At 38.4% G+C, this 12322-nt stretch overlaps 4 protein-coding genes across 4 annotated transcripts; 3 read left to right on the forward strand and 1 right to left on the reverse strand.

The window, feature by feature from the left end:
* Positions 1–1178: 1178 nt before the first annotated feature.
* On the forward strand, positions 1179–2213 carry PKNH_1470300 (vacuolar protein sorting-associated protein 26, putative; the record flags this gene model as incomplete). Its single annotated transcript, XM_002262543.2, has 2 exons — positions 1179–1181; positions 1323–2213. 2 exons carry the CDS (start codon positions 1179–1181, stop codon positions 2211–2213), a joined length of 894 nt encoding a protein of 297 aa, XP_002262579.2.
* Positions 2214–3416: 1203 nt separating this feature from the next.
* On the forward strand, positions 3417–5366 carry PKNH_1470400 (conserved Plasmodium protein, unknown function; the record flags this gene model as incomplete). Its single annotated transcript, XM_002262544.1, has 1 exon — positions 3417–5366. One exon carries the CDS (start codon positions 3417–3419, stop codon positions 5364–5366), a length of 1950 nt encoding a protein of 649 aa, XP_002262580.1.
* Positions 5367–6429: 1063 nt separating this feature from the next.
* Positions 6430–7784, forward strand: PKNH_1470500 (AP-3 complex subunit sigma, putative; the record flags this gene model as incomplete). Its single annotated transcript, XM_002262545.1, has 6 exons — positions 6430–6498; positions 6664–6791; positions 6989–7064; positions 7213–7284; positions 7467–7500; positions 7690–7784. 6 exons carry the CDS (start codon positions 6430–6432, stop codon positions 7782–7784), a joined length of 474 nt encoding a protein of 157 aa, XP_002262581.1.
* A 935-nt stretch (positions 7785–8719) lies between these two features.
* On the reverse strand, positions 8720–10150 carry PKNH_1470600 (translation initiation factor eIF-2B subunit beta, putative; the record flags this gene model as incomplete). The annotated part of the gene is made up of 1 exon (XM_002262546.1): positions 8720–10150. One exon carries the CDS (start codon positions 10148–10150, stop codon positions 8720–8722), a length of 1431 nt encoding a protein of 476 aa, XP_002262582.1.
* Positions 10151–12322: the final 2172 nt, after the last annotated feature.

Here is a 12322-nt window from a genome sequence, read left to right on the forward strand (position 1 = left end):
GGGGATGTACAAACAGAACGGGAAGGAGGCCCCCCAAGTGTGCATTGGTACGACACATATACTGCGGGCATCACTTGTTCAGCTTCGAAAATTTCATTCCTTCTACATGCGCTTGGTGACTTCGTCGCCCCGCGTCCGTATTCACGTCATGTTCGTTAAACGGTCTTTCCGTGAAATGCGCTTAAATGTGTTGGAACATGCCACGTAGGAAGTAGCACATACCCTCCGAATTACTCTTCCCCGGCGTATCTTTTTATTTTCCAATGTGCTTAAAAACGGTGTTCCTTTGTGATGAGAAAAGTAACCTGACATTTCCATTTATTTAGCTTGATCTGCTTTTTTTCTAGGGGGGGGAGGGCCCTTTTTTTTTTTTTTTTTTTTTTTTTTCCTATATTTTACCTGAACGGCAAGGTGAAAAAAAAAAAAAAAAAAATTATTTCACCATTTCTGTATGCCGCCCAAGATAACACATTTTGGCGACACCAAATATCCTTATACAAAAGTATGATAGGAAAGGGCACTCTTAACTTTGATAGTTTGAGATCAAAAGAACGGGGTAGTTTTTACAGTGCTGTATGTTTTAAGCAGGACCATCTCGCATACCGACTTCGTTCTGTTCCCTGCAGTTTTTTTTTTTTTTTTTTTTAACCTCCTTGAGCGTTTTCATCTTTCTAATTTTTTTTTTTTTTTTTCGTGCAAATTGGGATGGGGAAAAGAACTAATGGATGTGTACATCACAAGCGCTGTTGAGATATACGGCTTGATATTTACATTTACCCTTTTGAAGGATAAAACTTGACCCATTTTTTTTTTTTTTTTTTTTTTTTTTTTTTCTGTATTTAATGTATCCCGGGAGATAGGGTTGCGAAGCACAGGAGACCAGAAGTTGCAGTGTATGTATGTGTTGACATGTGGATATACATCGCAAGTCCCCACTTGTTTTCGCAGAGCTCGTGATTTGGCCTACTCAAGCGGCATAGAACGGACCGCATTTGCTATTGCACCCTTTTTGTGTATACCCATTTAAGCACCCCGCTGCTTTCATGTATTCCCATATGAAACATCTGCGGATGCAGTAAAGTGGGACATCACCAAACGGGCGTTGGATTATCTATTCGACTTGGTGTGAGGGTATATTCACATGCACCAGGTTGATTTTGAACCGTGCGGGTGTCACGATGGTAAGCATGTCAGGTGTAAACTGCGCCACGTAAGGGCCAAATGAATCTAGTCAGAATAAACAGCTATTACCCATACTGTGATATGGATATATGATCTACGTGTCCTCCAGCCCCACCCCACCCCACCCCCCCTCTGTTCAGCTGTCCAACATTTTCGGGAGCGTGTGCTCGATAGACCTTAAAATAGACGCAGAAGGAAGCCGGAAGTTCGCTTTTTTGCGAAAGGACAAAAAGGGAGAGAAGTGTCCCATATTTTCAGATGGAGAAGATATCAATGGAGTTGCCACGATCAGCCTAAAACCAGGAAAGAAGTTTGAGCATTACGGAATAAAGCTAGAATTGATTGGGCAGATAAATATCCTGAATGATAAGTCGAACTCGTATGATTTCTTCTCCATATCAAAGGATTTAGAGCCGCCAGGTTTTCTAATAGAAAGCAAACAATTCAAATGGAAATTCTCTTCAGTCGACAAACAACATGAATCATATTTCGGAACCAATGTAGAGTTACGATACTTTGTTAGACTAAATATAATAAAAGGATATTCAGGGAGTGTACAAAAGGAAATAGATTTTATAGTACAAAATTTATGCATACCTCCAGAGATCAACAGTACTATTAAAATGGAGGTAGGAATTGAAGATTGTCTTCACATAGAATTTGAATATGATAAATCCAAGTACCATTTGAAAGATGTTGTGGTTGGTAAAGTTTATTTTTTACTTGTAAGAATTAAAATAAAACATATGGAATTGGACATAATAAAAATGGAGACATCTGGAGTGGGTAAGAATTACACCACCGAAACAGTGACCTTGTCTAAATTTGAGATTATGGATGGGTCTCCTATAAAATCGGAATGCATTCCCGTGAGGCTATACTTGAGTGGTTTTGATTTGACCCCCACTTATAAAAATATTCAGAACAAGTTTTCCGTTAAGTACTACATCAACTTAATAATTGTGGATGAGGACGAGCGCCGCTATTTTAAGAAACAGGAAATTTTTCTTTGGCGGAAAAAGCTCGGATGATCGCGCGGGGAATCAAAGAGGCGTCGTCTACGCATGTGACCCTGTTATGTTTATGTGTCTTCGTTACCCATTGGTGTCGGGGGATCAGTTTACGTTTATACTATACCCCGATTCGTTGAGGAGTACCCCATATATTCGAATACTTAGTTACGCGGTTTGAGCGACCCCCTGTGAGCAAGTTGCGAGTTGTGTTTACTGGGTATGTTGCTTACGTGCCGATGTCGCTATTCCGCTTTCATCTTTCACCTTCATTTTAGTGCTTGGTTTTAATTTTGCACTATGTTGTGTGGAGCAATTATTTTATTTATTACTATTATTTTATTTATTACTATTATTTTATTATTATTTTATTATTTTATTTTTATTTTATTATTTTTTTTTTTATTTTATTATTTTTTTTTTTTTTTTGGTGAGCACGTTTTGCTCGCCCTCCCCCCCCCTCCTATAAGTGGTCATAATTCATAACGATTGGGTGATTTTTTTTTTTTTTTTTTTTTTTTTTTTTGCCTTTTTTACGGCATAATGCAAATTTTAAATAAGTACCCTTCCTTTTGGGATAATGCAGCTCGGGAGAAGTGTAGACACGCTCAGTCCATCCCGCGAGGTCTGCATGTACATTTGGTAGAAGTGGTGTATGTACGCATGTGTGCAAAGGGGGGAATAATAAAAACAAGGAAAATCGACGTGTTGGAGTGGCACGTTCAGATTTCCCTATGAAGTACTTGCCTACAGTTTCTCCTTAATGTTGTCCTCAGCGCAATTCAGGTTGATGACTTGACCCGCTGTTTGTGCACTTGTTCACTCAGTTGTCATAACAACGGCAGGGAAAAACATTCTTCGTTTTATTTTATTTTGTTTTATTTTATTTTGTTTTATTATTATTTTTTTTTTTTTTCCATAGCGTGATAAACCCATATCCTTGAATTAGCCATTCAAAATAGGAACAAAGTGCAACACCTCAACTGGGGCTAAGCGGAAGACCATCTATGTGTATTGTGTCTCCCCCGGTGTAAGCATAAAGGGTGTGAAACTTTACCTCCCCCCCCCAAAAAAAAAAAAAAAAAAAAAAAAAAAAAAAAAAAATCCTTAAGCCGCGTTGCAGTTTGTAACTAATACTACGTTGGCTATCAAATCTGTAGGAGGGAAGCCAAGAAATTGAGAGGATATAATAATATAGGCACCACATTCAGGAATACGCGCACCATGGAAAAGACAACAAAGAGATCAAGAGGATCAGTAACAATGTTACTGGATAGTCGTTACAACAACAAACAAAAGGAAAAAGAAATAAAATTATTTGAAAATATCAAAACAGACATCAGCTTAATTATCAGCGAGCAGCTGAAAAAGCGATCAAAAACAGAATTCGAATTGAATAATATAAAAAAAAAATTCTCATACTTAAAATGCATGTCAGAAGAATTGGAAAGACAAATAAAGGAAGGGAGCAGGGAGTTAAAAATGGATGAAGAGTTAATTAAAAATTACTTTGAATACACAACGACCAATCTGAGTTATGTTTTTATTAAATACGAAAATATCATTAATGATTTGAGTGATCAGAATGGATACATGAATGTGAAGTTAAAAAGTATAAAAGAAAATGAGTTATCAGATTTCGAGAGAGCATACGAATTGCTTCTGGAGAGAACTGTTCAACTTAGCGCCACAAAGGAAAATATCATAAGTATGAAAAAAGGAGTGGAAAGTTTGAAAAAGGAATATGACCGTGTTCAGGCAGATATAGAGATAAATGGTGAAGAAAAAAATCAAGTAGAAAATAAATACAAGGAACTACTTTCCAGGATAGAAGAATATAAAAAAGAATTCGAAATGATAAAGGAAAAATGTAACTCCCAAATGAATGAAAAGAAACAGAGTTCAATTGATTTAAACAAAATTGAGGAGCAAATAGAAGAAATGCAAAAGGAAATTTCCAATCTGTCCAATGAAAGGAATATAAGAAATGACGAATTACAAAGTTTAAGGGATCAGCACGACATCATCCTAAATGATTTATATCGGTGTAATTCCCATATGAATGATAAGTGCGAGTTGCTATCTGAGCAGATAAACCAGTTAGAAAATGAAGTAAACGCCATGGAGGTAGAGAAAAATGGACTCAACGAAAGTTACAACCAGTTGGAGATAGGTCTGACTAATGTATCCAACTCCTGTGAAGAAAGCAAAAGAGAAAACGAGAAGGAATCTCTTCTTATCAAAGAATTAAGTGATGAATTAATCAAGAAAAAAACAAATTTGAAACAGACTCAGGAAGAAATTTCACAGATAAGTGACCAATGCAGTATGATTAAAAATGAATATACAAAGCTACAAGAAAATTACGACGATGTCCACAGAAGGATGGAGGCGTTAGGAATATCCATGAATCAATGTCGTGCTACACTGCAGGGACACGAAATCGAATTGGAACACTTAGCGAATGTTAAGTTGGAAAATGAAAAGAGGAAGGAAGAAATTCTACACCTTATGGAGAATTCAGAAAAGTTACTCCTTGAGCAAAAAAATTTTTTTTTCAAATTGTCAAAACTTTTGCAGCTAGTAAATTTGTCCAACGAACAGCTAGCCAACTTAAAGCGCGAGACGGAAGATGGACCAGATAACAATGATGTGAAGAGGACCTACGATGAATTAAAAACACGCTTAACCAAGTTGTCCACTGATCTATACGAAAAAAATGAGATACAGAACTCGCTCCAAAAGGAGATAGACGATATTGCTAAGAGGGTTACCGAAGGGGAGGAAGAAATTACGACTCTGGAAAATGAGCAGGCAGATTTGCAGAATCGACTAGAGATGGTCACGCGTGAAGTAGACACTCTTAATCTAGAAGTGATGAAACAAGATGGAACTTGGGAAGCTAAAATAAAGGAGACGAAATGTGTGCTCACACAAAAGTATGATCAGTTGGTTGAATCAATCGCTTCACAGATTAAGAACAAGCAGAATGAACATAACAGTTTTGTTAAGCAAGGGGAACTGGAAAAACTCGAATTCGATTTTCAGTTGTTTCATTCTGAGCTGACGGCCACCCTCGAGCAGGAATGCGAAAGGAAGAGGCGACAGATAGCAGAGAAGGATGCGCAGCTAAAGGCATATCAGGAGAGGTACACCTCGTTGAAAGGAATCTGATTTGCTTCGATGAGGTTCTTTACCTTCCCTTTTTCCAGGTTATTCTCTCTCATTTGGGTCACTTCTTCCTGTGTGCTCCGCATAGCCCTCATCTTTTTTCCCCCCCTTGCGTTGTTCATTTGTCCGCCTAAGTTAGCGGGGCGAATTTTTTTTTTTTTTTTTTATACATATTGTCGGGGGGTATCTGCGGATGGTGTTGTACCCATCTCCCTTCCCCCCCACACCTAGTCTTCACTTGTTAAGCATTTGTATGCACTCACCGTGGTTGAACGTTTTTTACACATGCGTGTGAGCAGATGAGGGGTTGGGACCTCACGTCAGGAGAGATCCACTGCGTATTTTCGTTAACGAATACATTTACGTGGTGGAAAGTTCAGCTAAGTCCAATTCAATTTGCGTAAAAACTGGATGCGTGGAAGCGTTTCTCCTTCTCAACTACAATGGATGGGTACCACCTCCCCGTATGGCGAACTCGCCAGAAAAAAGGGGTTATAAGAATTGGCAAATAAGGGATAGAGTTGCTCATCTTCGGTAACTTCGTCGCACAGAGATCATCACCACGGGGTGCTTTTTTTTTTTTTTTTTCAAACCATGGCAACTGACATTGGAGGAAGAATTCCGAAAAAAAAAAAAAATAAAAAGAGTTTCAAAAAAAGTGCACTTCTTCATACTACAGAAAAGTGGGCTAAACAGGTCGTATACAACTGTGCAAAAATAACGCGCAAGGGTATACTTGGAAAAAAAAAAAAAAAAAAAAAAAAAAGCTGACCAATGATTGAACCTATTGTTGGCCTTTTTAGCCATACACAGAGGGGGTGGTGGTTGCTTAACCAACAAAGGGAGTCCCCGCTTTTTTTTTACCATTTCGAAGTAATCACGTTAATGCTGGAAGTTTCGCTAAAACGGCTAGGCTCAACTGTAGACTTTCCCTTATGAGCGTTATGCCCATGTACGTATAGCAAGGACGACCGTTCGTAGAAGAAACTGAAAGGAGAAGAAAGGATATTAGTAAGACTTCGAGGCAGCGTAGCCATAGGGACAAAGGCAAAGGTGCATAGGAAAGATGATAAAAGCTGTTCTAATAATAAACAACAATGGGAAGCCCAGGTTCCTCCGATTTTACGATGAAAGTGTAAGTGCAACCTCGAAGGAAGAAAAAAAAAAAAACGAAAGAGAAAAGAGGGAAAGGAACAGGACGATCTATGATCCATGTATATACCTATTCGCAACACCTTTAGTAATACGTACGCACACAAAGTGAACATATGCATGTGCTCCCTTTTTTTTAACTCCACAGAGCCATGAAAGGCAACAAATGATTACAAAGCGAATTCATGAAACTATAAAGAAAAGGACTACCAATGAGTCTTGTTGTTTTTTGGAAGATGAGGAATTGTTCAATTCGGATGTGAAAATTGTGTACAGGTGAATAGGAAATTGAGCAGTGGCACGGAATAAAAAGGAAATGGCGTTATGCGGACAACAACCCTAGCTACTTACCTCCATTATCCACATTAATGCTAAAGCATACATAATCTCGTCGTGTGGAACAGTTAAACAAGGGAATTTATTATTTTATTTTATTTTATTTTTTTTGTATACCATTTTCACACATTCGTTAGGCATTTCGCGACTTTGTACTTTATTTTTATTATCGACTCTATGGAGAGCGAACTGGGTATTCTGGACCTAATTCAGGTAAGGAGTTAATGAGCAATCAATAGGGGTATAGCTCAATTTTAGCAGGAATTCCGAAGATGGAGAGCAAAATTCAGGGGAAAATTCAACCATCATTTGCCCTTTTTTCTTGGCATATTCCACACGGCTCGTTTTATCCATTGTACAGGTTTTCGTTCAAGTGTTAGATGCAAATTTCGAGAATGTGTGCGAATTGGATTTGATATATAATTATGAGCAGGTAATAAAAGGGGAAAACACAACTTAAACGGAATTCCCCAAAAAAACAACGTGCCAAATGGGGGACGCATGTAGGGTCGGAAAATGGCGCATGAGTTGAACTGTGCCAAACTATACACAACTGGGGAATAGACAATAATTTTTTTTTTTTTTTTTTTTTTTTTTTCATTTCTCCCCTGTCAGATCAACTACATACTGGATGAGATCATAATGGGAGGTAAGCAGAACGGAACATAAGAAATCCAATTTCGGGATTCTTCTTGTATTTTTTTTTTTCTTGGTGACTACCTTGTTTTGGTTGCCCCTCGCCTGGGCATGTAACTGCAGACATGGAGGTGCATACGCAATTTCCCGAGTTGTAGCACGTGTGGTCATGCCGCCTCTCGTCTCATCCCCCTCACCCCAGGCATCGTTATGGAAACGAGCATAGAAGCGATAATGGGTTCTATCAATGGCGCGAAGAAGTTAATTGAAAACGAGTCCTCGTTCTTTGGTGACTGAGTGGATAGGGTGTCCCAGTCCACAGGGGGAATTTTCTCCAAGAAAATAAATGTATATATTGAAGCAATCGTACAGGCGTAGACATGTACGTATTTAATGGTGGACGGCGCATCCGCACCAATATTGCCACTTTTTTTTTGTGTGTGTGTTTCGCCCGGTCAAAGTTCACCTCCTTTTTTCCAGACATTTGGGGAGCATGAAAAAAAGGGGGAAGAAAGGTGACTCCGTTGACACACCCCGGAGATGTGTGTGTATACACTGAGGTGTAGTACATTGTGCAGGAAAAAAAAAAAAAAAAAAAAAAATTAAAAAATACGGGAGACGTGCGTCGCACTGATTGAGAAACGCATATTCGTGTGTTGTGTACATAGGGGTTTACAAAAAAAAAAAAAAAAAAAAAAAAAAGAACTGTAGGAAAATCGCAAAGGGGATGGAATGCAAGCATATTGTATTTGCTAAACAAAATGAACATCCCTGTGGGGGTCATCAGAGCGTGTGGAGCAACAAAAGTGGATAGACACCCCTGTGACGACGCCCACCTACACACACATTTTGCGCACGTGCAAGTTGGTGCGTATTTTTTTTTATTTCTTTTTTCGTTACTTTTGTGCAGGTGAAAATGCATTTTTGCCTGAACGGGTCATACCTTTTTTGTACGAATTTGAAAAAAAAAAAAAAAAGGAAGAAGAAGCTAAAATGGGAGGTAGCTAAAGTGGGGGGTAGATAAAGTGGGGGGTAGATAAAGTGGGGGGTAGCTAAAGCGTAAGCCGAATTTGCGCGTATGAAAGGAGTGAAAAGAAGGGAGAACGATGTCGTGTGGACGTGGGGAGTACTTGCAGGTGTATCCCTGAAAGACGCATCACCGTTTGTTCTCCCAATTCGCATCTTCCTAAGCTACTGCTGAGCTCACCGCCATTGCCTGGGGCGCGTCCGCTTCAGTCGAAGCTCAGGTCCAAATCATCTGGGTGGTACGTCCGCTTAGTAATGTTGTACAACTGGAAGGAGTCAACAGGGCCAATTTCTGTGATGTACAGAGTTATCAAATTTTCAGGAATGTAATCATACTTTGGTATGCGTACATACAAATTATCGGTTTCGTTGTAAATCATGGATGGACCTGGCTGAAGTTCATTTTGTCTGATTGGGTCATAAAAGGGGTCATTAATTAATTTAAATAATGGCAACACGACCGTTACAGGCTTCGAATTCAACTGAGCTGAACACGCTATATTATAACCCCCAATTTTGGTGATTACTCCCCCGGAGGAGGAAACTGCCACTGAGCCGAGAACAACTTTGGTCACTTTTGGTATGACCGCAAAAACGGCTGAGTCGGAAATGTACGTAGTGTCTACTCCATCTTCACTTAATAACTGTGCCATTCGAAATCCATTTCGATTAATATCTCCCCCAACAACAATGACTGAAATTCCATCTTTTTTTTTATTTATATTTTTTAAAAACTTCTCAACCCCAACTGAGTAACCCATAGTTAAAATGACATCATTTTCCATAAATAAATCGTAGGAAGTTCTTTGTTCTGTCTCCCCCCAAGAAGTATCAATTTCTGCAATTAGTTCAGTAATCCCTTCAATTATTGAATGTCTCAATGTGTTCGTAGCAGGAATTTGATAAGTATTTTTTTTGTTATTGTTTTCGAAATAAAATGAAAATGATGGCTCGAAATTTTTTATTTCTCTTTCGTACACGTATTTACTGTTTATGCATTTGTTTGTATTCTTGTCGACAAGGAAATTATTATTTTTGTTCATATTGTCAACATAGTTGTTGTTGTACAGGTATAACTGTTTAAAATGCTCCGTGCGAATAATTGTTAATACTCTTCTGATAATATTTGGAATGATGAAATACATTTTATTATTTCTGATTATTTCTCTTCCCAAATATTTGATAATTTCAATCAAATCGTATACATTATTCCAGTGCGATATTTCCACCACTTTTTTTAACACCTCTGCTATTTTTTTGCCTATAAAATTGCTTCCTTTGATGTCTCCATTTTTTAATCCTGCATTTAAAATTTTCACTATTCCTTTTAGCCAGTATGCCACTACGATTTCTTTTTCTCTTTCTTTTTTTAGCTTATAGCTTCTTTTTTTTTTTTTTTCAAATTTTATCTTGTCTTCTTTATCCTTCTCTGTATTGTTGTGCATTGGGGGCGATTCATTCCCTGCACCATCATGGGTAGCTCCTTCCTTTTGGTCATTATGTGGACCGATGTAGTTTTCCTCTTCCGTGCCATGATTTGTATTTACGTCAGAAACTATCCTTTTTGCCTTTTCATTCCCGTTTACACTATTGGTATGGGCGTATCCGGGAAGTACATTTGAGGTTCCCAGCTCCATGGGTGGTTCACGACGGTGTACAATGGGAAGTTACACCAATCGGTGCGTCGTCATATGCGTACCTTTAGGCGTGGTCCGTGTACGGAGTATTTTTGTCTGACGACGATACACCTATTGGTCGTTCTGCTTAGAATTAAACGGAAAGTTTTTTTTTTTTTTTCAAGTTTCAATTTGCATTTTATCTTAGTGTGCTTATTCGAATGGCCACAACTTCGATTCACTCACTGTCTAGGGGCTAGGACCATCTATGCGCGTGTGCACATATTTCGGTAAGCTTCGGAGCGTGAGCAATATATGTGCAGTAAACCAGAGTGTCTATCTCTTCGCGTACACTCTCGTAGGTTAATCGGAACATGACGGAAAAGAAACGGAAAAAAATAGTGTTTTTCCCTATTTTGGGAGGGCGTAGATCATATAAAAAAAAGAAAAATCAAAATGGATCACACTCAGCATGTGGCCCTCTGCAGCTGCAACAACGATGGAGTAGTATTTACATCAACACAGCGCTGGCGTTTTATAAAATGCAAATCGATTTTTCTCCTTTTGCGTCGACTAAAAGAGAATTGTCCCTAGGAATACCGGGGTAAATGCATTTACCCGGTAAAAAAAAAAGGAGGTTAAAAAAAATGCTCACGCTAAGATGGGTTACCTAAGTAACCATAACACACGAAGGGGACCCAGAAAGAAGGGAAGTCAAACAAATGAATACATTTTTTTTTTTTTTTTTTTTATGTGGCTACAGAAGGTCAAACTTTAAATATGAGACTGGAAATGTGCAGGAGGATAAATGATGTTCCCATGGATTTAAAAAAAAAAAATATATATATATATTACAAGGACCGCACCGAAACTTGAGGCATGTTGCAATTTATCTTTTCCATTTCGCTAATGGGACGTTTTCATCATTTTTGTGTGACAGTAGCTTTTAAGGGAGTGATTTCTTTTTGCTTTATTTTTGTGTAGTTAGTTTTGGTCGATTTGTTATACGCGATTCGTTTTGTGGCGTTCATTGCTCATCAAGTTGCCATATTTTATTCCATGCTGCTACCGCTCCGCGTTTACATTCACTCGAACAGGTGGCCCGTACACAAGGGCTCAAGCGTTGATGGAAACGCGGTTTGCTTGCATATGCATGGGGCACGTGATTACGATTTTTAGAAACGGGCAAGGGTCTACGCGACCAACCTTTCTCGCGCCTGCTCATTCGATTTTCCCATTATTGTGAATATAAAGCAGGGTGAAACACATAATTTCTCCCCATTTGACCAATTCCTAGTTCGCCACAAAAATAGGCATATTTTTTCGTGCATAACAAAATTGTGGCCCCATTTGCAATTACTTGGTATATTTCCATTTGAAGAAGAACCCCGCCGTCTTCTCGTCCTCCCTATTTATGTGTAACTACTATAGAATTACCAAATGGTTGGTCGTCCCTCATTTGTTGGCAGTCCAAAATACGTCAAAAAGCAAATGAAAAAAAAAAGAAAAATTATTTCAAAAGGAGCAGCATGTGGAAAAGATTTTTTTAGAAGAATGCAGAAGAAGTTACTCTTCCAAATGATTTAAGAAAAAAAAAAAAGCAGGGAGGATAAAGAAAACTTCTTTGTTATTTAGAATTTTTTTTCTTTTTTTCTGTGTTACGAAGTAAGAACGTGTTCGTCCCTCCTGAAGGAAGAGCGTGTGTGTAATCTTTATGCCTTTCTGCACGGAAAGGGTCTATTTATGTCTGTCCAATTATCGAAGTTACACCAATCGATTGTCGTCTTGACAGGTCCCACCGATTCATGGGACACTATACGTGAGCAACAGTTTTTGTTCATTTATGAGGCATTCATTTAGAAGAAATTTGAAAGAATTTAAAAGGTTTGCACAAATTTAATTCGCACACATGCGATACTTTAACAGTTCCATGCACAGTATGAGCTAGTTGTGTCTGTAAGGAACAACCTATACTTAAGCGATTTCACAGATCATTTTCCATGGGACCTTTCTTTGTGAGAAGAAATTTCCAATTGGATTTTCTCCATACTACAAATTATTTTCATCCACAGGCAGGTAGACCGAGTTTTATCTGTTGTATTCACCCAGGCACGCATACACATTTTTGTACGTATTAGTACGTATGTTCATATTCCTTCAGAAAATCCACTTAAGGTTTTTGTCCCTCCCTCT

This window comes from Plasmodium knowlesi (genome assembly GCF_000006355.2).
Source record: "Plasmodium knowlesi strain H genome assembly, chromosome: 14".
NCBI lineage: Eukaryota > Apicomplexa > Aconoidasida > Haemosporida > Plasmodiidae > Plasmodium > Plasmodium knowlesi.